General features: G+C 35.6%; 1 protein-coding gene across 1 annotated transcript in view; it reads left to right on the top strand.

Annotated features, from left to right (window-relative positions):
- Positions 1-16,672, top strand: part of EMC2 (ER membrane protein complex subunit 2) — a 36,091-nt gene extending 19,419 nt beyond the window's left edge. Inside the window, 6 exon segments of the mRNA NM_001198684.1 lie at positions 5,376-5,461; positions 5,632-5,691; positions 8,100-8,181; positions 9,308-9,418; positions 10,260-10,364; positions 16,264-16,672. Of these exon segments, the coding sequence (NP_001185613.1) occupies positions 5,376-5,461; positions 5,632-5,691; positions 8,100-8,181; positions 9,308-9,418; positions 10,260-10,364; positions 16,264-16,350 (531 nt within the window). The 3' untranslated portion in view covers positions 16,351-16,672.
- Positions 16,673-26,050: the final 9,378 nt, after the last annotated feature.

Below are 26,050 nucleotides of genomic sequence, written 5' to 3' on the forward strand. Positions count from 1 at the left end.
CCTTTGTTAGGCTTGGTAACTCTAGTTTCCCTCAGAGCTTTCAGCATCAAGATGAGAAATCTTGTTGAAATTATATTTTGTGTCAAAAATGACTTTTAAATGGATCTTTATTTATCTACACTTAGGGACTCCTTGGAGAGCTCCCCTACATAAGGGAAGCCTTACTTTCCTCTGTGTAAACTGTTCTTATTTTTGTGGGTATATACCATTTTTCATGTTTGCCAATCCCAGGCTTTAGCTTTTCAGTCTATACAGCTCCTACCAATTTGCTCTGTGCTGGTCTTAGACTTTTTAGGTTGTTTATTGGATAGAAAAAGTTATGTTTTGCTTTGAGGTTGTTCCTAAAAGAACAGCTTCAAACCAGTAGCTCTGTGCCTGCATAGGTTTGCAAGATTTTAACTGTTTTGCATGATTAACATTGAAAAAAGTCTGAATTCTGGTAGGAATAAATTTGTTATTGTGGATTTTCTGATTATGTGCTGGCTTTGCTTATGTGCTTTTTTGACATCTGTGTAATTTTTTCCCTGTATTTCAGTTGTAGCTGTTTACACTTTTGATTTGCATATTTTGAAGGAAAATATTTCAATGGATCAAACTCTTAGACCAAATGCACATTTTCTAAAACATTAAAAGGAAAGAAAAATTTATTTTTAAGATTAAAAGTATCATGTGTTTAAGTCTGTAGTAGTTATACAGATAAAAAAATTCTTCCTTTCGAAACTAGGGGGCTCGATCCCTGAAAATTCTCCTACTAATACTTTATTTACAGCCATGAAATTTAGAACATTGTTAGACTCTCTCTTGCTATGTTTTACTAATAAAATGCAGAAGTTGATAAATGTTAAGTCTTCACTTCATTTTGAGTCTACTTAATGCTAATTAAAAAGAATCATGACAAATGGAGGATTAGTTCTTATGCCAGATTCGGAATTACTAGTCTTTAAAAAAGAAATACCTTAGAAAGGTTCACTCCTTAATAAATTTGTACATACCGAAGTAGCTTAGTCCATATGATACTAATTCTTTAACTATTTCTTTAAGATGCATATATCTTTCCATAAAGAATTATGGATTTAGAGAATTAGCTAAAAACCATTCTAGTGTTTTGCTTTAAACTTTGGAAAATTGAGGAGGAAGTCTGTGTCATAGTATCTGTGTGGTCAAACCCTGCAGATCTTTTTACAGCATTGGAAGATTTGCCTTTTCCTTTTTACTTAAGGTGGAAGGAGAAAGAAGATTGAGTTAATTTTTGTATGAGGCTTGCGCTAGAAAGTCTTACTGTTGTGATGTGACAAACAGAAATGTACCCCTTGAATGCTATTTTAAAATTTTTTATCAATGTAATTATTTGTGACTATTTTAGCATGCTTTTTAGACTTCAAAATAATTTCAAGTCCCTGTATTTAAAAAATAATTTCTCAAGAATATTCTTGGTGGACTTAAAATCAATAATCGAACAAAGTTGTACTCTCCATTTTGCAGTTCTTTAGTATCTTGCAATAGGTCCCCAAAAAATGAGTTTGTGTTTTGAGATGTGAGGTTTTTGGTAAAGAGGGCCTTTAACATAATGGAACATGAAATTGCCTGTGTTTTTTTGTTTTTTTTTTTATCAGCTGGTTGTAAGGCAGGTAATAAATAGGAAATATGGTATAAATTCTAGGTAAAGCTTCTGAAGAATTGGTGTTAGTCTGGCTTTACTTAAAAAATAACTATTTTTGTATGCTAATGTGGTTATTAGTGTTGCAGTGGTTCTGTGCAGTAAAGAATTTTGTCTAATTTGTGTGGAAATAAAGAAAAATGGATGCTGTGAGTGTAAATGCCATTAGTTGTGCTGCTGTCCTCAGGATGCTCAGGAAACTGTGTGAACTCCAGCTCACAGAGCAGCACTTAAGCTGACTCACACAATGAGCTCAGGGGCTGTATAAATGAGAACAAGAATTAGAACTTTACAGCACACAAACTGTGGTCCATGTTTTGTTTGTAATGCAGGCCTTTTTGTATGTATTTTTCTTAACGTAGTGACTCCTGGAATTATTGAAGTTTATTTTTATTTAAAAACTGATAGACTTAATGATTGAAAGAAAAACTTGGAATAGGAAGTCAGATAGGAGAGTAGTGAATACCAATAAAAGCAATAGTAGTTTGTCTTCGTATCTTCATTTTTTCACCTGTCATATCAATCCTGCAGATCACAGATCTACTGAACACCTCTGTGCATATCTCTTGGCTTTATGATTTTATTCATGTGATGGAAAAAGTTAGAATCTGCTTTAAAAAAAACTCTACATCTTCACTGAATTCCTTCCAGTGCTTTTTAAAAGACTATCAGAAATTCTGTGCTACTAGACAACGTTTTGTTCCTCCTCAGGATGTCAGCACTGTTTTGACTGGCTGAGCCTCTCTTTTGTAAACTTGGAGTTCTCTGTAAATAAACTTATGTCCCAGCATTTTGAGGCTGAGGAGAGTGTAGATTCCAAGCCCTGATGCTGCTGTATTTTTGGTGATGAGGAAGGTAAACAAAACAAGGCAGTTCTAAAAGTTGTAAAAGTGTGATTTTAAAGAAATTTCTTGGGATTTGGTGCAGCAGGGAGATTCTGTCAAATGTAAATGAAACTAATTTAATTCCTAAGTGCTTCCACCGGTATATGTTAATTGTGTCTAATGCTTTTGTCTTTGTTATTTGATTGCATTAAATTACATGCTTGGTATAGGTAAACATCAGCTTATATTGGTGACTAGAAATAATTGTAGCTTTTCATAAATTAATGTCTTGAGACTCCTATGATTTATGTTAGTATGAGTGCTGTGGTTAAGAAATAAAGCAGCTATGGAAAAAAATCTGTTTCCAGACTCTCTTGGAGGACTGACTTGGATGCAATTGAAGGAGTTGCATTAGAAATAGAGAGGAGAGATTTATATGTAGACGGTTCCTGTTTGCCATTGCAAATTAAGTTTTCATGTGCATTGATTGATTTTATATATTTAATAGATTATTTTAGTTCTCAAGGGTTTACTTTAGTCAGGCTCTTGATTTCTTTAAATTTTGAAAATAACGGAGTTATTTTCAGGAGCTACATTTATAAAGTCAATAGTCTGTTACCTGCAAAAACCCTTTTGTCTTCCTAGGCTGTAATTGCTTCATGCATTTCTTTGGCTGTGCACGTTGTTATCCCCACTTTTCCTCTTTTCGTGTTTCAGGCTCAGTGGGCAGGTCACTGGGCTGTGTATAATGTCAGCCTTGGGTAGTGGGTTAACACTGCCCTGGTGTTCCCCACCATAGAAGGGGGTGACTTGCTATACAAATGCTTTGAGAACTCCATAAAATGTGACAGCAAACAATGGTTTGGTTGAGGTTTTTTTTGTTGTTTTGTGGTGTTATTTTATTTTGTTTGTTACAGCAAGCATATGGGATTATTATTTTTGAATTGAAAGAAGATAAAAAGTTTAATTATGCTGTTATCTTAATTTTTAGAAAAGCAAAAGTAAAATAGAGGGTGTGTTATTCTTACAGTAATAAATGTGTCAGCAGTTAAAATTTCCTGTTATGGCTTTTAGCCAGATGTCTCCCAGAAAAAGTAGAATGATGTATGTAACTTCACAGGTTGCAGTTTGACAAAGAACTAGTGGCAACTATAGTCACTGAGTTCTAATTTGGCCTCTGATTAGTCTTCTCTCTGTGTCTTACATTTAGTCAGAAGGGTGAAATATTTTTTCCTCACTTGAGTTGTTTTCACTGAATTTCTATTGAATATGTGTTTGTGAGGGAGATAAAGGGGATGAATTAAAAGGAAATTAATAAAATGTTAAAAGCATTTTTAGCTTTTCTATTTGGGTGCTTGAACTAATTTAACACTCTCTTGTTTTGGAAGCAATTGATTTGTTGAAATGGATTAAAGGATAAAATATTATTTAGGAGAGTAATTATGTTTAAAATTATGTAAATATACACAAACTCTTGTAGGTATATGTGATTGTGAACTTAGGGTACATCATGAAGAAATTGATTTCAGAGCTATCTGAAATTCAAAGAATAAAATTGTTCAATATTTTGTTGAAGAGTTGTCCTGTCAAGGCTTCCAAAGGATGATACCCACCTATATAAACTCTTTAGAAGATACGAAATAGTATGAGAGCTATGAAGGGGATAGAGTGGGACTTAATGACCAGAGAAGTGTGCTTTATGTTTTTGTCAACAATATTATCTCTTGGAGAAATGACAAACGAGAGGGTGTGTGTGCATATCGATGTCACAGACACCAGCCCATGTGTTGTCTCATGTCTGACCTCAGTTGTTGCGGTCACCCAAGAGCATAGGGATTAGAGGCAAGGAAGAAGGCTGATGGCATTCCTTTTTTGAGTTATGTTCTGCTGGAATCGTGTTTTCCTTCCATTCTGTTACATTTCTGATCTGATGACTTGCAGGCTGGCTGAGGTGTGCTGTTTGCTCCTGGCTGGGAAGATTCCTTTGTTTTGAATCACACCTCAGGTGTCTGTTGATATTCAGTTGGTTTGGGCATGGTGCTGGTACCATCAAGGTCACAGGTTTGATATCTGTTAGGACTGTTCTTGTAAGAGCTGGACTCAATGAGATCCTTGTGGGTCCTGAAAAATGTAACCAGCATCATTCAGAAGCTGGAATATTGGATTAAAATACAGAATAATCAGCCATTACAATCCTCTGTATCTTTCCTCCTTCTGGTCTCTGGCTTTTATGGATTTCAAAATTTAAATACATTATAATTCTTATAACTCGATTTTATATTGTTTAAGTCAAAATACATTTTTTACCCACATATCAAAGTACTGGTTTTTGCATTGAAATAGCTATTTTGTATTGCCTTTTCATTGCAGAGCCTACTTTGTACTCCAAGAATGATGAGAGACTTGTTTAGGGAATTGGTGTGTATTTAGCATTAGTTAAAGGTGCCATTCAGCACTTCAGCAATAATATGGCTGAAAGCCATACTTACACAGAGACAACCAAGATGCATCTGTGGGATTCTCTAGGGCTCAGTCACCATTTCCCCTCTATAGTCATGGATCTTGTGAATGACAAGGTGGGGGTAGTTGGAATGGCTGAAGATTAGCATCCCCTGCTGTTTTGTAATTATCAGAATCTGGACAGTCATTTATCTGAACGAAATAATGCATACAGTTTGTGCCTCCAAAGAAAAGCATACATAATGTGATTGTAAGAAGAGGTTTTCAGTCTCTCAGTGGGATCTGATAGGGTATGTTTATAAACTTCAACCTGGCAGTGTCTCTGCAGTGGAATTCCACTGGTATTGAGATAATAATTTGCACAGTCAAATTGCTTTCCTTACAAAAACCCAGGGAATTATGAGGCCTAATCCTTTATTAATGTCAACCCATAGGCAGCAAGAAAGCGTAAGATTGCCATTCGAAAAGCCCAGGGGAAAAATCTCGAGGCCATCCGAGAGCTGAATGAGTATCTGGAACAGTGAGTGTCTTACAAGAATACGGATTGTGTTTTGCTGTTCTGATAAATCTTTTTAATTAAAGTGGAATTTGCATTTAATTTACGCTTTTGCTTCAGTGCTAGTCATTTACAGAATCCCTTGCACATTCTTTCTTTTTTTTCTTTTTCCCTCTCTTGTATTCTCAATACAGATTTGTTGGTGACCAAGAAGCTTGGCATGAACTTGCAGAACTTTACATCAATGAACATGAGTAAGTTGTTTGCTAAGTCTGCATAAAAAATGTTAATTTGAAACCCACTCTGTGTAAGTCAAAAACCACAGTGATTTTTTATAAGGACTAGTGTTACAAAGTATGCTGTCTCATTTCCAATATACTAGGTCTCAACTGGAAATAATTACCAGGCTTATTTGGCTACCAAATACTTTAGGAAGGCATTTGTTTTTCAAACAAAAAGAGTTTACTTAATTACCTATATGTTTCAGTAGTTTTTAAAAATCTGATGTTTGAAAGAAGTGGTTTGAGTGCAGCAGAGGACAGCACTTACTTCCCATAATTTTTTGTTCAAGTTATGTATTTTACTTTTTACTTCTAAAATCAATTGATCACAGCAACCAATATTCCAATTTTCTTTTAGCCTACCTCTCCCAGAACTTTTAGTAACCTTTTTTAAAAAAACCCACAAAGCAAAACATAGATCCAGAGTTGGAGGCGTCTGGTCGCCTGGGTACAAAACCCAATGCGATCAAGAATGCTGAATGTTGTAGTAACTTGCTTATTGGATATTTAATGTTTTTGTTAGCTTTTTTTATTGCTGTAGTGACAGGAGGAAATCCCAGTGTGAGAGGATTAGCTCCAAAGCCTTAGTGCAAGTTTTCTAATATCACAGCATTAATTCAAACCTCCACCAAAAGGCATATCTTTTTTTCCCCCCTCTTTCTTTGGTTCTTCAGGCCAGCCTGAATTCTATCACATTGTTTCCTTCTTTCCTTTACAGAGGGTAGTAAAAGAATGAAATTGTCAAGGAAGCTATTCTCACTGTGAGGGAAAAATTGTTCCCCAGTCACCTTTCCTTGTATCCCATTCTCAAAGAAAATAGTTTATTTAACTCTTTGAAATGATGACTTCAGGAATAAACTAGGAATTTTGATACCTAGATTTCCATTTGTTTGGGGAGATCTACCAGCCCCTTTTCCAAGAAAATAGCTATTAAAAATTTTCTGGAAAGATATTTGAGCTTGTCAAATCTGTCAGTATAGAAGTGAATGATAGAGTGATTCAAACATACGTATCCCATTATTGGGTTGGGTTTTTCTCACTATAATCTTTATTATGAAACTCTGCAATAAAACCTGAGAAAGAAATTGCTTTTGCTTGTATTTGTTTTGGTCTATAATTCCAATAAAAAGCAATATGTAGAACTTCAGTTCATGGAAAGAATGCACTGTCCTCTCTATACTTCCATAAGCATCGTTATTATTATTGTGCTAATAGGGAAAAACTGGGATCTTGGCTAAAAGCAACTAAAAGTTAAGTTTTAAAAAAGAAGGCAATTCATCAGCTTATATGTTTTATCAGGGTCACAAGTCACAGGGCTTGTGAAATCACCATGCTCTCGTTTTTGTTCATAAGCACACATAGATGTACAAGGTTTACACAGTCCTCAGTTCTACCCTGTTCTGCAATGAGGACTCTGGCTTCTGCTTTTGGAGAATGAGGTGGCTGCCCTTTTATTCCCAGATTAATAAATGGTACAGATACATTACAATCATAACATGCACTGGAGAAAACCACAGCATATTTATTTTAGGATACAAGATTTTACAGGTAATATGGCTTAATATGGTCTTATAATTGCTAAATTGCTTTTACTGCAGTATTAAATATCTATCCACACTGCCGTCATAAACCTTCTATCTCTGAATTTTGGAATCTTATGCTATAAACTGTGCAATAGTGCTATCACATATCTCTAGATGATGCAAATTCTGCATACAGTTCCATTATTTGACAGATTACAAAGCCAAGATTCTTCTCAATAAACCTGCATTTTGAGCTTGACTTTTTAATTTTTTCTGAAAGTTTTCACTAAAAAACTCAAGGACTAGCCTTCTCAAATGATAAGGATATGCCCATTTTGGAGAGGTCTGATGCTATTTTCGTACATAGATTTGGACTGTTTGAATTTTAGAAGTGTTCTTAGTTTGTTGGTTTTTTGTCTTAGTTCTGTGTTTAACTGTTGGCAGGTAAAGTTAACTGACAGTGTAAATGCTGTGAACAGTAGCTGTGTTTATGAATCCTCAGGTAGCTGAATTTTCTTAGGAAAAAAAGGAATTATTTTTATTGTCTCAGTTCAGTGTCTTTCAGTACCTAATACCTATCATCACTCCTGCTGATAACAACTGGCACTTATTAATAAGAGATTAGTATTTTAAATGCTTTTCATGAGCTGCTCCATTAGATTTTGTGTATTTTTCCTCTGTCTATGATGCAAAAATAGTAACTTGTTTCTAAACTTTATTTTAAAATGAAGCATTTTCATTGTGAATCATGTGATTTTTTTGGGGGTAAAAGTAATACTTGTATTGTGCTGTAAAAAAAACTGAAGCAAAGAGCTGTGTACTCATGTTTCATTTTATCACTGTTTTTGTATTTCTCAGCTATGCAAAGGCAGCCTTCTGCTTAGAGGAGCTTATGATGACTAATCCTCACAACCACTTATATTGTCAACAATATGCTGAAGTAGGTATTTCAGAAAAATCAATTATGTTTGATTACATTTTCTGTTTTTATGTTACAGAAGTGGTGAAAATGATTTCTTTAATTTTTCCCTAGGAGATATTAAAAGAGTTCACAGAGAATGCTAACATCTCATAGAACTGAACATGTTCTGGAAATTGTGTTTTCATACTCAGTGACTCAGTCACAGTGTGACTAAGCTAAATATAAGAGTTAGGGGAGGAATTATTCACGATAAAAGCTAATTTTAAATGAACTCTTCTTGTTGAAGTCTTTATGCACTTTTCAAATTAAGTGCATGAGAAGCTAAACTTTTCTACAACAATGCTGCCTAGGAGGTCATGATGTGTTGCCTGTTACTGTGGACTCAGATATTTGAATCCACTAATTTCTGCCTGAAGGAGCACTGGTGGAAGCGAAGTAAAAGCTAGAGGTAAAATTAGAAGTTTTAGCTCAAGGTTTTAGCCATTTGATTTTGTCTTTTTTTTTTTTTTCCAGATTTTTTTTTTTTCTAAATTATACTGTTAACTGCTTAGATTGGGTTTAATTTTTTTAGTTAACATGGGTAAAATTGTGTTGACATTAAAACTTGAAAGCCTAAGTAGCTTTGTCATAAAAAGACTTTGAAGCATATCTTCTAGTATTTATCCCTCTTTTTGTTGATCTAATATCTGGAAAAATGAATAGAAAAATAATGGAGTAATCCTCTAAACTTTGTGTGCTATTTTGAATACATAACGAAAGGCATTGTTTTGTGAACTGTTTTCATGCATGCTGTGGGAACATAGGGTCAGTATGGATTTCTAGTAGTCAGAATTTAGATTTAAAATTTCTGCTACTTTTTATAAGAGACAATCCCAAGGTTTCAAGTATTTATAGGTGAAAATAATCACTTTTTAATCTTGTAGCAATGCATTAATGAAATTAATGCTGGAGTTTTTTCTCCTATAGTTAAATATTTTGAAATGTATATATTTCAAAGAGATATATTTGGCTTTTGATAGGATTCACCTGATTAAAAATATCATGTGAAACAAACTTGGAGTAAATTTTTGTAGTATCATTGCTTTAGATTGAATGCCTGAGGTATGAATGACATGCAAGTTTCAGGAGTTTACCATTTTTACAGGTTAAATACACTCAGGGGGGGCTTGAAAACCTTGAGCTGTCAAGAAAGTATTTTGCACAAGCACTGAAGCTTAACAACAGAAATATGAGAGCTCTGTTTGGACTTTACATGGTAAGCATGATTAGGTATTTTCCATGTTATCATTCTAAATTTGTTTATGCATGTATATTATCCTTTGCCGTTTGCTGTTTTGTTTTTTCCCTGATTTTTAACTTAATAGCTCAGATTATTAACACTGTTTTAAAATACAGAGTATTTTACATACAATTTGAGTAGGGATAATTCTGTGCTAGTAACTACTCCTTACAGAAGTGCTCTTAACTTTTAAGTCTTGCCTGTATTTTCAAAAGAATTATCATTATTGGCATGGGAAGGTAACTTCTTCAAAAAGGATTTAAAGTCATACATCCTCTCTAGAAGGAATTCTTTGCACAGTGGATTTATTTATATAAGTAAAAAACTTAATTTGATTCTTAAGTAATATTATTTTATTCTTTCAGGTGAAGGTGGGCATATTTTATGTAGAGTCTTATCTGCTTTTAAAATGTGTTTTCTGATACTACAGGGAAAAATGTAATGTTTTTAATGGCAGCTTGGACATACAAGTGATGTATTTTATATTGTCTCTGGTAAAAAATTGAATGTGGAAAACTAATTCGTAACTCTCACTTTAGGAGAAGAAAATTGGATTAGCTGATCATATCCAGGTTTGGTTCTTAACTCAGTACAGAACTGAACTGAAGTCTAATGTACCTGTAAATAGAACAAACAATTTCTTTAAAAGTCTAGCTGATTCTTATCTGGATGCTGTTTTCTGGTGACTTTAACATTTTTTTTGTCTCTTTCCACTATCACTGTGCATAGGGCTTAGACTGTAAGGAGATGCTCAATGTTCTCAGCTTATTTCATGCACATAAATTTTATAATTACACTTATTTTATTGTATTCCTAGTCTGCCAGTCATATTGCTTCCAATCCAAAAGCAAGTGCAAAAATGAAAAAAGATAATATGAAATATGCCAGCTGGGCAGCAAACCAAATAAACAGAGCATACCAGGTTAGTACTTCATTGCTTTATGATACTCTTAACATGCTCTTTTCTGTACTTTTATCAGCTACCGTTCAAGAGGTTAAATATGACATGTAAATCAGCATAATCTGCTTATATTTTTTACATTCTGCTTCTGTTTGATTTCCTGGAAACCTTAATTAATAAAAGGTTAAGGTTTCCTGGAAATCTTAATAATTTTACAGTTACTAATTGCTATCATTTACTTAATAGCTTTAAACATATTTTTCCTACTAACATTAACTGAATGTACATTACTGTAATATTGACCTTCACGACTTGGTTCTACAGCTATTTCAATAAAACTTGCTATGTCTTAATTCTTAGAATAACTTTGTTATCCACTTCTATTTTACCAGAAAACAAATGAAAGTTCTGGGATTTTTATTTTCCTTGAGTTTACTCTAACCTTTCAAAATCATATTTAATTGCCTTAATATTCGTGGCTGAAGTTGGTTTTGTGTAGTTTTGTAGGGAAATGCTCATTGAGTTGTGAAAATGTAGAATTTGTAGGCCATAATCAAAGCTTGCTGAAGTGATTGGGAGTCTTTCCAACTTTTTAAAAAGTTATGTGTAAACTTTTATATTTCCTGTTGTATTATAAGCCTCTATTTCTTTCTAGAAATATGAATGAAAACATGTTTTAGCTCATAGGCTCTGCTGTCTGTTTCTCCCAAATATATCATGTCTATTTCACTCCGTTACAGCTATTCTTAATGATCTGCCAATGAAAGGTTATACATAAGTAATCCTGGACATCAACATCATACTGTCCAATTCTCCCCACAGCTTTTTTGTTGAGCAAAAGTATTGATGTTAAATGCAAAGACTTTGTATACATGTAGCTCTTCTTTCTCCGTGCAATATTTCAGTGTTGGAACCCAATATTTAATTTTTTTCTTCTTGCTACCATTTCACAGTTAATACTACCAAATGGCCTTTTTACAAGCAGCATCTATTATGGATTTAAATTAGATTTTCCTTTTACAGACAGTGCTGTTTTCTTAATACTTAACTGCATTTCAGTTCCTTGCCAAGTGTGCAGCTTCTTGTGGCTGATGTGTTTTTGATATATTCCAACTTAAAGGTATTTTCCATTTCTCCTAATTGGTCCTGTAGCTTCTGACTGTGCAGTGAAGAGCATTGTATCCCTGGGGACAATAAAGCATTTGATACTTATGTGCCTAAAGTTTGTATCTCTTCTGCTCTTTAAATCGCTCTGTTTTTCAGTAATAAACCATTTACCAACTCATGATGGTCAGGTGTGTATGAATTAACTACTTTGTCTGATGTTTTGTAAATAACCAGGGCTTCTTTTGACTTGAGGTATGCCTGACATTCCTGTAAGCGCAGCGAAGATGGAAAATTCAAGTATTGCAGGCTTAAAACCAAACAAAAACAAAAAAAGCCCACAAAAACAACAACAAGAGAACCCAAAGAAACAAAAAAAAATCCTAACACAAATTCAACCAAAACAACCAAATACTAACAAAAAAAAAATACTAAAGAATGGAATACACCACAGATTCATAATTGACAGAACAAAACAGATTTTAAAAGATTTGTGAGTTTGTAGTGAAAACCAGTATTCCATGTTTACATCTTAATAAAATAAGTTGCTTAGAATAGAGTGGATTTGCATATGTTTTAAGTAAATATTGTGACTGGAGTTCAAAGTACTGGTAGAGACTTGTTAGCACTTCTGGGAAACAGTCCCTTTCAGGGTGCATCAGGGTGGAAATTTAAAACCAGTGCAGGCTGTGGAATGGCCTAGAGGACCTGGAAATAGGCATCTCCTAGTTCTAAATATAATGGATGTTTAATTATGACAGTTTCTAGTTAACTGATTCCCATCCAGATAAGCACACCTGTTTGTTTGTTTGTTTGTTTGTTTTTCCTTTTCCTTCTTTTCTCCTCATGGCTTTCTGTTAACATACAATGTCTCTAAGAAAACATGAATTTTATTGGGAGTGGTGTGGTGCTTGAGGGCATTTTTAAGTGCAGGGGGTTTATGGGTTTTGGGGGGGGGATTGTTGGTTTGTTTGTTTGATTGATTTTTTTTTTTTTTTTTTTTTTAGTTTGAAATTCCTATTACTGTTTTTGTGGAGTTCTTTTGATCCTACATTAAGCATTTATGGCTGATGCTTACCAGAACAGCCTGTGTTAACACACCTAACGTACATACATACATATACAGATACACACATATACATATATACATACATATATAGCCTCCTTTTCTGCTCTTGTTAGCTGTTTGGGATATAATGTAAAGAGCACTGTGTGTGATGAGAATCTTAGGGGAAATCCAGGTCTTGAGAAAATGGAAGTGCTGAAGCTCAAGCCAGGATCTGGCAAATAAATGGGGTGAATGCCCCCATTCCCCTTACCAGAAGAACCACAAGGAGCTCCAGTGAGCCCAGCAGGGCAGGACATCCCCAGTCCGCCCTCCTGACCTTGTTACAGTGCTGCGGAAGCGTTTGGCTGCTCCAGTCTCTGTGTCAGAGACTCAGAACCTCCAGCCAAGCAGGTGGTGTTGGGTGATGCAGTAGGTGGTAGTTCCCCTATGTCAGTGTTGATTTGTTGCTCCTCTGCTCTGTGAGCTGAGCAGTTGGAAATTGTCACCATTTGGACCTGAGGATGAAATCTTGGTCACTTGTGCCAGGAGAAACCTGTACAGTGCTCCTGCCTTAGTGGGAGGGTATGTCTGGACAGGTTTTAAGCTATATATTTATATGATCTCTAAATTCTCCCCACTTTCCATGCATTATCCACCTGTAAAGTGGAGTAAGAGCCTTAACAGCTTGTTGGGTTTGATATTGACTCGTTTTATTGGTTGGACATTCTCATACTGCTAAATGAAATTTTTCAGGTGCATGTTCTAGAGAGCAGGATGAATTTAGAATCCTGATTTGAACGTCTATACAAATTATATGAATTTGTGGCTTTAAATTCCAAGTTATTAATGCAAAAAGTTACTTTTGAGCAATTGTCTTGCAATGAGATCTTTCCCCATTTCCAGTTTGGATTTGAACTTGAATTACCAGCAGTTTGCTCAGTAATTTTGGAAAACTGCCTTTATTTTTTCAAATGACTGGCTATAGTTGCTTTTTAAACATTATTTAATTATTTTAAGTGTATTTTGTGTGCAGTTTACTTGAAATATTTTTACCTGTCCCTTTTTTTCATTTTATTCTGTCATTCAAGCAGTTTGCTTTGGCACTTGATTTTTGCTTTTCCTTTGCATTCCTGTCTGAAATCAGAGGAACTTCTTAGTTTATTGTCGTTTAAAGAAAGCAGTGTTTGAGTATAAAAAGAAAACATTTTTCACCAATGTTAGTTAGACTGTGCAGCACTGTCGTTAGAGGAAAACATGGTGATGAAGAATAGTTAAAAATTTTTCTGAAATGTACAGATATTTGAAACTGCAGCTAGATAATATACTTATTTTGATGTTAAATATGTAATCATCCATGCTCATTAGTACTTCTCATCTGTGTCTAATCTAGGAGAAATGTAAACTTCTTCAGGAAGACAGAAAGGTTTTGTAGCTAGGGCTGCTGTACGGAGCTGGAATTCCTGGCTGCTAACACATCCTCTTAAAAAAAAGTCATTATGCTCCAGGCTTCTTAAATTTAATTGACTGGGTGGAAAAAAAGACCCAAATAAAATTTAATTTTAATCTTTTATTCCAGAAGTTAATTAAGTACTTGTTATTCAAAGAATTAGTTTAAAGTTTATTATTATTACAAACTTACTTTTGCCCTATGACTGGGAAACTGGGTAAGTCCAAATGTGCAGACCCTGAGAAGAACTTCTGTCTGTTCTGAGGACATGAGTCACAGTTACTTTAAAACCAAAACAAAATAAAGCTACCTGGTGCTTTTCAATTAGGTAATTGGTTTAGCATGTCCTCCAGTAGAAGCATTTCAGCAGAGGCAGGCGAGTTTGATTAATGCTCACAAAAATCTTTAATGTGATCCTACTCACAGTAATTTTCCAGATACATGCTTCTTTGGTACACTGCTAAACTCTTCTGTGTTAGCAACCTACATTTTATTTATGGGTGCAGAGAGGTGATTTTGTTACTAACCATTTGGGAAACAGAAAATTAAGTCATGATTTAAGAAATGGATTCCAGCTCAATCAGTCAAATTGCTGTGTAATGGCTGAATAGACAAAATAATTGTTCGTCAGGGCAAATTTGAAGTGATTACATTTCCAAGTGTGCTTCTGGTTGTTATGACGTAGAGTTTGGTTTTATTTGTTCAGTTTAAACTACATGTCAGTATCAAGAAGGCAACCACTCTTGAAATTAGCAAGTAGCATTTTTTTTAAACTAATGTCATACGTCAATTTTGCTTCCAGTGTCCATGTTGAGAATAAGTAAAATCTTTCTTTATTTTGAAGCTTTTCTCTGCGTGCTTTCTGCATGTCTTGCCAAGTGCTATTTGACCACAGTACATTTAGGCTTCTATGCTTTTTATTGACATTTCTGAATGCTTTGAGTTGAAAGCAGTTTTTCACTTGAAACTTTTGACTTGTGTTTTTTAAACTTGCTTATTTTTGTGAAAGGATTTGGAATTTCCAAGTGTCTGTTTAATGTGGACAAAGAGAGGATATTTTATTCAATCAGATAAAAACATAAATTACTGCTTTCACTTTGACATATCTTAAGAAATCTTGGATTTTCCTCTGAAGTTGACTATTGCGTGTCACTTTGGAAACTGCAGAACCTGAATATATTTATTATTACTAGAATCGAAATGTAGTACACCAGTTAATCACCTGGAAATCTAAAATATTAAAAAGACTGTTTTCAGTACATCTCTAAGCCGTAAAGTGTTGTCACAGTAACAAAATTTCTCCTAACTTTTATTTGAGATAGCTTATTATTTACTGTGCCAAAACTATTTAAAAAAAACCTCAGTGCTGATTGGGAATTGCAATGCTAGATTGTAGCCTAGGGGTCAAAAGCAGGTTAACAGGTCCTGCAGCTTGTTGCTGGTGTGATATTACCTGAGTTTGATGACTTAATCTTTCTTAACAGGTCATGAAGAGTTTGCTAAATTAAGTTAATTATAAGAGAGAAGGGACACATTATAAATCAAGGACTAACTATGCAAGACACCAGTAGTATTTGAAATAAAAAACTTCAAATTGAAAATTTATTGAGTGTTTAGATGTTAACATTTAAGTAGAGAATAGGCTGTTTTACTAAAAGCAAGTTTTAGTTACTGTTTCTGTAATTTCTTTACCACCCCTCCCAACCTGAAATGCAAAACTTTTTAGTGCAGGTGTGTTAAAAATGGTTAGGAGTTTCATTTTACTAAAGACCAACCTGGTCAATGAATTCCCTCTGTTAGATATGGCTTATGAGTGATGGCAATTGCCAGTATCATTAGAAAAACCCTTTTGAGTTCAGCATGGGATGGTCAACATTTCCTGTCCTTCTATTCCTTCCTTTTTAAAGCCACTAGTAGTATTTGTTAAGCTGTATCTTTCTTTCTTATCAAGACAGACTTTATTTCAAATGTTCTCTGAAATTGGAGTTTTAATAGGAGGCTACAATCAAGTAAAATGTTATCCCACATGGCTACTTTGAACTATAAAATATAATTGTATGTTGTCTGGATTATTTTACAGTAAATTTTGATAAGTAGATTTTTTTTTCTGTCTTCCTTTAACAGAAGGTATTTTTACTTCATAGAAGAAGGTGATATAGTTTGTATTCTTGTAAAAATTCTGAGGTTTAGTTTTGTACTTTTAAGTTTTTAGCAAACAGAGTTAATTATTGGTATTTGTTGTGTAGAACTGTTATTTCCACAGGATTTAGACATAGAATTTCAGATATATGACAACTAACAATCCTTTCTTTCCTGTTTAGTTTGCAGGTCGCAGTAAGAAAGAAACTAAATACTCCTTGAAGGCAGTGGAAGACATGTTGGAGACCCTGCAAATCACTCAGTCTTAGCTTGGCACAGAGATCTAATATGAAATTTTCCAATACCACACTCAACCTGTAATGACCTGTGGGTTATGTTACTCTAGTGCTGTTAAAAGTTAATTTTGTATTGATTACATGCTATATAAAATAACATTTTATGAAAAGTAAAATGCCTATTTATTGCTGCTATAAGAAAAGTGATGAATACCCACTGAAATTAATAACTTATCTACATAAACAACACGAAGAAATGACGTGCTGCACATCAGTATCCTCAGATTTTTGTATGTACAGTACTTGCTTCTAAGCCATAATTTGTAGAAATAAACCTATTAAATGATTAAAAAAATACAGACTTAAATTTATATATGTAGATGAATAACATATGCTAAATATTTTTCTTATTTGCACATTTAAGAGTAAAAACATGCTACAGAGGTACACTTTCTGGAAAATGCATCAAGGAGTGATTATGAGTATACTGTAGTAGAGAACAACGTTTGTTAAGGGTTTTCTTAATGAGTTCATATCTAGTACTGTAGAAATGGAGAAAGCTTAGTTGTGGACTTTGCTTCCAGGCTGCTGTTGTACTGGTTTAAGGGCAAAGACATTCTTCTCTGTGGCTTTGTGGGCAAATGCTTCCATGCCCACATAATTCTCTGATCGGTGTATGCATATTCCTTTTTTTTTTTTCTTCCTTCTCTGTCTCCTTTCTTGTACATGTGTTCCTCATGGTGAATTTCAGCTGGGGCTCTGTGCTGGTCTCTACAGCTCTGTGTCCCTGGTGTGGGCACCCCTTTGCTGTGGTGCTTTGGCTTCTCCACTTGGAGCAAGGGGTACTGCACTGACAGTGTGACATGAGAGCTTGTTCAGCTGCCTTGCACTTTCTGAGGGGTGGTGTTTGTTACACCATCAGCACGAAGCATCCAGCACACTGTAAAACTCTGTTCTGTTTGTCTTCAGGCAGTGGTTTATTTCCTCAGGTAATGAGTCAAACACCCTAATTCAAGCATTTTGCACCTCTGATCATTCTGGGTGTTGTTCAGATGTGCACTGTGGCAATTCAGTTGCACAGCTATCATTTCATTTACTACAGCTTCAGTAAGATTGTATAGCAGCATCAATGTACCCTTGGCAAATTCTAATACCAGTGTTGCAATGTTGTTTTCATGGCTACTACAACCATCCAGGATGATTAGACTTTTAGATTTCATACTGCTTGATCTATATAGATGGATAGGTTAAAGGCTGTGTATTGAAATGTATTAATTATGATCCTGGACTTGATGTAATAAAACACAGCTGAGTTCCTTCTTAAAGACAAACCAGCAACAAAAACTTCCTTCAAAGCTTGTAAATGTGTATAACTGAGCTGTTTTTTGCATGAGACTGGGCCTTCAAGAAACATGCAGGATCTCAATCTTATCCACGAAGTAGGTTGGAGTGTGACAGAACGGTTGCCATGCCATGAGAATTAATTGTATGTGGAATCATAAAATAGTTTAATTCACTGCTGTTCAAATTCAAAACTGCAGATATTGCATAATGTTTTATTAAATCGCCCAATTGTAACTTGGGGAAATAGTGCATATCCTTTTATAATAATAATTCACAAACTGGCCTCAGAACAGTATGTGTGGCTAGATTATATATGCTTTGGGTGGAAAACGTCGAAGTCAGAAGATATCATAGTTGGTGCTGTGTATTTCTGTTGTAGTCTTTGATTGTATGAGTGTGCCATCTAGAGTTTTAAGCCCTCATTAGTATTTTTTTCTGTTGCACCTACATCTCATGTAACTTAGTTGCATTTTAAAATTAAACTTGGTGGGAAGGTTAAAATTACTTAGTGCATAACAATTACCTCCAAGCTGTTAAAAGCCAGCAATGCAGTATTTTTGTGTAGCGGGCACACTGCTGAAATATGATGTATATAAAGCTTTGTTCAGAGGCAGCTTTTAATACAGCAATGTCAGACTTGGGTATTTAGTATATAAGTTTCTCTTTAAAGAAATTTGTTCTGTTTCTTGTTTTCAGTTATTTGATGACAATTTTCATGTCATTTGGCTGCTTAGCACTTTCTCATTTTCATTACTGTTTGGCATCTCTTTGAAATTACTATTTAGCACTCTGATTTGTGCTTGTATTTTAGCAAGATTTCCACATAGTAGAGCTTACAAGTCAACCTTGCAAATATTTCTGACAAATTTATGTTTACTTCAAAGGTTAAATAAATTACTCCAATGAAAATGCATGGGCAATCTACAACAGAACTATTGAATTACAGCAATGGAAATTGAGAGTATTTTCCATACGGAAATTTAAAAATAAAGTTTAAAAATCTTCTGCAGGGGCAGTAACTGCTTGAAATGCCCTGCACTCTCAGCAAGAAAGGGCTTGCTGAGAAGAGAAGCTGTCATATATTATGATCTTTATAAAAGTAATTTTCCAATTCTAGTAAATGATTTTGTAATGTTACAGATGCTGTGTTGCATTAAAGAATAGGTTTTCAGAGAATGGGTTACTTAATTAACAAATGAACTTCATTATGTTTTGTATTGTGCTCTGACAGTGACAAATGCTACACAAAAATATTATCAAGCATTCAGTCTCCTCTTTCCAAAATAAAAGGCTATGTGTTCATATTGTTTCAGTTGACAGCAAAAGCTTGGGACATTTGCAATGCCAGGCTGTGTAGCAATGACTGTGTCTTTATTTTCTCAACCATACTTTGGTAATAGGCTTGACAAGGAGAGCTCGGTGTTAGCTGATGAGGTAAAAGTCTGAGGAGCCACCAAAACCTCCAGTTCTGCCTTTGTGATACAAGTTATTGGTAACTTCGTCAAAACCTTTTGTCCAAATGTTATACAATTCATATTGTATAGCTGCAAAAAGCACATTTTGCTTAGAATATATCCCTAAATCTCTTCAGTTCACTGCCCAGAATATCTTGCGGTTGCTATTGGAAACTCTGTTATTAGTCAACGGAGGACTTCCTCTTGGCACTGCTGTATTTGTAATGGCATCCATGTTTGCTAGTCACTGCATTTACAGTGGAACTTGTATTTCAGCCAGCTTTAGAAGGGAGGGGAAAAGGAAAGCAAATTAAACTTGACTTACTGGCATGAATTTGTTAGCTTCTTGTTACTTGCACTCTCATCTTCCAAGAACACCAACTGTAGCTGCAGTCGTTTGCAATAATAATTCTTGTAATTTAAGAGCTTCTATATATTAAGCTCTAAACTCAAAACTCCATTATAATCTAAACCATAGAGATAGTGAAACAGTGCTATGTGATGTGCACATACCCCTATGCAGGAAAGGACTACACCAACCCTCCTTCAAGTTGGTGTCAGAGTAGAGGAGCATTAGTACAGTTTTTGACTGTGGTTTTGTCTATAAAATTAATGTGGCTTAGTATTTCTCAAAATATTGCTTAGTTCAGTGTATGAATAGAATGTCAGGACTATTGCTTAACCTACAGCAAGTAGTCCTCTGTACTACTGTCTACAGTAGTACAGCAGACTATTTGAGTCTACCCAGAGACTAGTTACCAGCAATAAATGGATCATTAATGTGCCTCTTAAAAATAAACTGAAAAAAAAGCCACAAAGAACAAAACCCAACCCCTCCCCCCAAAAAACACACAAAAAAACCCAAACACCCACCAGAACAATAATAAAAACCCAACAAACGAACCAAAAATAAAACACAAAAAACCAAAAAAAAAAAAAAAACCCCAACAAAACAAATAAAAGAAAACTCCAAAAAAAACAAAGACAAAAATAAATCAACCCCACCAACATCACCTGGTAAAGTTGTTTTTCAGCTGCTGGATGTAAAATGAAAAACCTTTATCAGTGCATTTCATAGGTGACTTTATTTTGCCCTGTGATAAGGAAGTCCTCTGTACAAAGCAATGCAATCCTTTCAATGCTTACCAGGGAGGAAGAAAGGCTAGAGAAGCACGCAGGCCTGTTCAACCCAATGCTATAGCAGGGTTTCCACTGGCATGTTGCAAAGAACGTGCCATTCATCTGCACTCGGGATCCCAGAGCTCAGCAGTCGTGTACAAAGGACTAAATGATGCTGGCCTGGCACAGCCCAGAGCAGAGTTGGTGCTCAGGCCCGTGTGCTCGCAGGCCCAGCACAGCACCTGAGCTCTGCCCAGCTGCCACTACGGCTGCACTTTGCCTTGAGTTCCTGAGTCTCCCCACATCTTGCTCCTGCTAGGGACTGTTCTGTCCCCTGCTTTTCTTTTCTCCCATTGGCATCTCCACAGCTGGAGAATCTTGCAGAAGATCTGATTTTGCTTTGGGACTGTAGAGGTGAAGGTACAGACAGATCAGTTGCTGGAGTGATCCTGCCTCTGCGAAGGTTTTGCACACTATTGGCTTCAGTGCACTGAGTGACCAGTGCGTGCCTAAAGGTCAGCACGTGAGCTTTTGCCTTGGACTGAGTCTGCTCAAACCCTTTGTGTGTGCTTGTCAAAGTGTGTCTGAGGTTGGATGTGATCTCTGCTGAATGACCTGGAAGTGGCAAGATCTGTTATGGTGACGTGACTGCAGTTTGGGTCTCACAGTCACTGGGTCTTTTTGTGCAAGTGTGTGAAACAGCATGGGGTGAACCACTTCAGGAAAACAGTTCCAGATGGGAAGGCTCTTTCTTTATCCAAGTCAAAGAAATGGCTGGAGGGAGGATGAGCCACCTTTTCAGCTTGAGTGAGTAAGCAGAGATCCACTAGCTCTCTGCCCTGCAGAAGGTGACAACATCTGCTGCACATTTTCATTGCCAAAATAATGATAGTTGCTAGCTTGTGTTTAAAATTAAAAAAAAAAAAAATAGTGAAAAAATGTTTCTCTCATCATCCCTGTGTATTTTAACTGCTTTCAATGTGAACTTGATGTTATGGTTCCTCGTGACATTTGGGTGGCATGTAGGCATCTACCTCAAGGCAGTGGAGAAAGACACATTTACTGTGCCTGCTCACATGGGAAGTTTCTGGTGGGCTTCCATCATGGCAGGCTACAACCTGTTTGCACTTCTTGTCTCATAGATGGGGCTTATTTAAATAAAATTCCTCTAAGGATCCAGGCTAATTTTCCCCAGAGAAAGAAGGATCTTTTCCCAAATATATACTTTTTTTTTTTTTTTTCTGTAGCAAGCTTTCAGGTTTTGGACATGATGTTTGGAAGTGAAACTTTAAACCAGGCAGATGTAATCCTCCCAGGAAGAAACTGCAAAAATCAACAGTGAAGCAGTCTCAAGTGAGCAGCAAGTAAAATTAACCATTGCCTCTGTTTATTTAGGTAATTGAGCTTGACACCATGGTGTGTCTGACAAGTTAGTTTGTGTTTTTTATTCCATTAAATACAGATACGACACTCGCAGCTGTCACTGCCCATCTGAGAATGTTTGTTTCAGTTTAAACATTGAAAACCATGTAAATGGGGATAGATCACGAGGTGGGCAGCAGTATAAGAAAACGATCCAGTAGAACTGTATCTCTTTCCCTGGACAACTGTTGTAGTTCATTCTGTGTAAGTTAGAATCAGGAATGAAAACTATAAAAAATTATTAATAGATCTATTAAAAGTCAATAGCTGCTGTCTCTTCAAGTCTGAAATCAGTATTGCTACTCCTTTTTTTTAAATGATTATCCTCTGGGCTGCTTGGCCATTATTAGGCTTTATTGTAAGCTTGAATGTTTGAAAGATTCAAGGAGAGGATGAAAACTGATAAATCTGTAAATACCCAGGTATTTATGCAATTGAGATAAATTGTATATAAAATGAACACAGAATTTCTGTTTTAAACATATCAATACCATTTAGTGCCTTGTAACAATATTGTAATTGTAGTTATGCCAAGCTTTTTGATCAAAACTTCCCAGAAATGTTATGTCCACATGGAGCCAAAAGCTCTAAAAAGCTTTTAAATAAAATTTGATTTGGTTAAGTGTAGACACCACCCAGACTTAGAAAGGAGCCTTTGCTAATACAGATAATTTGCTCCTCTTGGGAAGCTCCCATATTCAGGTAATTCTGAGCCTGATAGCCTTATGAAAGAAACAGCTACAACTATTAGAGTAGTTTCAAAGAAAATCATGGCTTTTCCACATACAAACCAAACAACTTCTCAGTGGAGATGTAGATGTGCTCATTTGAGAGTATCTTTGAGAGCAAATCAATACATGATACCATCATTGGAATTGGATGGAGAAGCCTAGCAAGAGACTTACATCTGATTTTCTTTAGACCCTTTTTTGTAGTGTGAAGTTTGCTGAAGAAGAAGGAAGTTTGGTGTTTCAGCTAACTATATAACAGTGAGTTTTGGGGGTACGAGCCTGACAGGCTGGTGGGTGGCTGGAGTTGGTGCAAGGAGCAGTGTCTTATGCTGGTTCTGGGTTGCTAACACCTGGGTCTCCTGTGCCGAGGCAGTAGGGCCTGGTACTCTGCTCCTACATCTGTGTTGAGGATGAGAACAAACTTTCTTGTGTCTTTTCAATGCCCATCGTATTCAATCTTCTGAATGTAATAACATGAAAGTGCTTTTTTAAAAAATTCCAGTGATTTCCCAGTTCAGAGGAGATCAGTGATCCAATTTATTCCTTCCAGCTCTAGGCAGCATACATACAAATATTTTGGTCAAAATGAGATCCTGGGCCCTATTCCTGGATTCCTATTTAGACAACAAAATTAGGGATGGAATTCTCCAAGTCATCACTTCCCAGCTGGCCTTGCTGGCACTTTCTATATTCCAATTTTTTTTTTACATCAGACCACATATTTAAGTGCTTAAGTGCTTAGACATGGATTTTATTCTTAAATTTAGGCACCATTTTTTTTTTTCTTTTTAATTTATTTAGTGCTCTTCATTTGCCAGACTCCTAAGTGGAAGCAGAACAGATAGTTGTCTGAATACCCTGGCTCTGTGTTTGTAAGCAGTTGACAACTAACATTTCAAAGACAGCCATCTGCACCTAAAGTGGAGAAAGAAAGCAATGAAAGTGATTGCTGACTAAAGCAGTTAAGATCAATATTTTAAACAAAATATTATCTGTAATAAATGTTACAGATATGGGAAATTGTAGGAGTTAGTGAGGTTAGAGGTCTGCTTGAAGTATGGAAGGTGTAACAAAGTCTGTGCACTGTTGAGTTCTGGAGAATCCCTAGTCCTTTTTCTCTGTATCTCCATGTCCATGGAGACACAAAGTCTCTCGCCTGTTGCCTCCCACCAGTTACATCTTTTGTGGTGGTTCTTTGGGGCAGGTTCCTGTCCATGTGCTGTGGCCAGCTGTGACACATATGAGGATGGAGAGATGATGTCTGGGTGGCTTGTCTGTTGTTTTGCCTTGTTTCCTTTTCAGTGGTGGGTGAGACCTGAGAGTGTGTTCTGTGGCAGTGAACAAGAAATACCAGAAGACTGCCATGTATGGGCTGTGTTCGCTTACCTCTGGTCATTTCAGATATATGAGCCAGAGAAATCAAAAGTGTCAGAAGGATGTCTGTCTGCTATTGCTACCCAGTGATCAGAAGAAATCTGTGGGACCAGCTTTTCAGTGCCTCCGTGGGAGTAGGAGGAAGGTGAGCACAAACACCCTGAAGGAAGAAGACTAAATAGATGGGAAGTTATACCACTGAGGACTGGCTAGCATGCAAGAATTTCATTTTACAAAAAAATTGAGGTTTAACTGCTGCTTTTCTTCCATAACAGAAAAAAAAAAAAAAAAAAAAAAAAAAGTAAAAACCAACAGAAACTTTTTCACCACTGAAAAAACTGTACCCACAAGGTTTACTCCACACTGGATTACCAGTAACTTAATGACTGAGTCATTTCCCTGTGTGGTAGGAGGGGAGGGTTTATATTGTCTACCTGATTACAAGAGACTTTGAACTTGTGTTTCTTGTATTCCCAGCAAGTGACCTATCCATCATGTGTGAAGTCAAGTCTCTGGCCTAGAGAGGGTTGGAAAAAAGGGAGAACTCAGTATGAGACAGCTGCTCTTGGCAGCTTGAAAAGACAAACTTTGCCTTCCTTTCATGCTGAACTTTGTGTATCAGCAAACTACTGAAAGGTTATCTGAGCTTGAAGAAAGTAAATTATCTTTCAGACATACAGATGCATCTTCAAATCTTTAAGTTTAACTTAGCACATTTCTTGGCTCAGTCCTCAAGTGACGTAACTGGTGCTGGCAAGGAAGGTGCATACCATTGCAAAGACATCTTAAAACATAACTTCATTTTTCTTACCTGCTTAAATATTGTGGGTTTTCATTTTTAATATGATTTTAGCAGGGCTGTGTAGATAAATTTCCTTTATTATCCAGATCTTCTATAAAAGACACCTGTAAATGCTCTTCTTTGTTAGATTAGTAATGTCTTTTCTCTCAAGTCATTCAGCCTGTGGGGTTATTCCTTTTCCCCTCTCCAGGTAGTTTAAAATATCTCTGATGAAATCTGTATGCAGAAAATAGGTAACTTCACTGGAAATTATCTTTGATTAGTTATTTTTCCCTTGTGCAGTGGGAGTTAATCTTTTTTAATGACAAAAATCTTGTGGGTAATGGTAGAGTTCTGTAACAAGCTTGAAGCAACCTCCCACTTCCTGAGTTTTGTTACTGACTTGGCTCTGCAACCTGGTTCAATTCAGTAATTTATGGTTTTTCTCCTTCAGATTTCTCAAATGCAAAATATAATAAATGAAATCTTTTGCTCCCACAAAAAATCACTGCTCATAGGTGTTACTATGAAATTAATACAATGCTTATCGGTTTTATCCTGCTTAACTTCACAAATGTTGTATTACTAGTTGGCTGATCAACAAGCTAAATCTGTCTGGGCAAAGAAGTAATTTCTCACAGGTAACAAGAAATTTATGTCATGTGGGTCATTCCAGTCAGTGCTGCAAATGACAGGAGAGTGTAGGGTAAATTTGGCAGAATTCATGTACATTTTATACCGGTTCCAGATGTTCTAAGCATTCTATGCATTCATTTTTAAAAATGGTCTTTTAATAGTTGAGGTGGTTATTAGTTTTTCTGCTCAAACTGAACTTCAATATGAGTAGTTGTGGAATATAAATTAGCATGTCTTGCTAACCTACAAGTTTTATTATTTATCCATAGTTTATTTTCTATAGTTGTCAAGAGCTTTTGATCCTGTAGTCTTCACTGACTATATAAAAGATAATCTGCTATTTAGATTAACAAAAGAAATATATTTGAAATATGTTGTATGCAGAATTTTTATATGATCAAGTGCAAAATGATAGATCACACAGTAAAGGGATGTGGAATAAAGTATGAAAAGATCTTGAATAAAAAAAATAGAAGTAGTTCTGAATGTTACTGGAATCACAGCCCATCCTGAAATTAATTATTCTGTATATTGAGAGTTTGATGATCTCTGAGCAGAAGTTTTAACTCAGCAGAAGTTTTAATTTTGATCTGAATGTGAACTTGATGTTGTGAGTTTTAGGTCAAATATTATAGTCAATTAAAATATTAATTTATATTTTGTAAATAATGGTTAGACCATTTTCATTTATAATCTTAGGTTTCTTAGGTTTCTCTGTATTGAAGGTGCTGCATTGCCAAATACCTTGTAATGAATGGGACACATGACAAATCAAGTGTTTAAAGTACATGATAAAATAAGGAACTGATCAAAAATTTTCTCTTATTTTTAAACTATTTTTCCATCACAAGTCTGAAAAGTAAGTGACTAAT

Source organism: Taeniopygia guttata, chromosome 2 (genome assembly GCF_048771995.1).
Source record: "Taeniopygia guttata chromosome 2, bTaeGut7.mat, whole genome shotgun sequence".
NCBI classification, from domain to species: Eukaryota; Metazoa; Chordata; class Aves; order Passeriformes; family Estrildidae; genus Taeniopygia; species Taeniopygia guttata.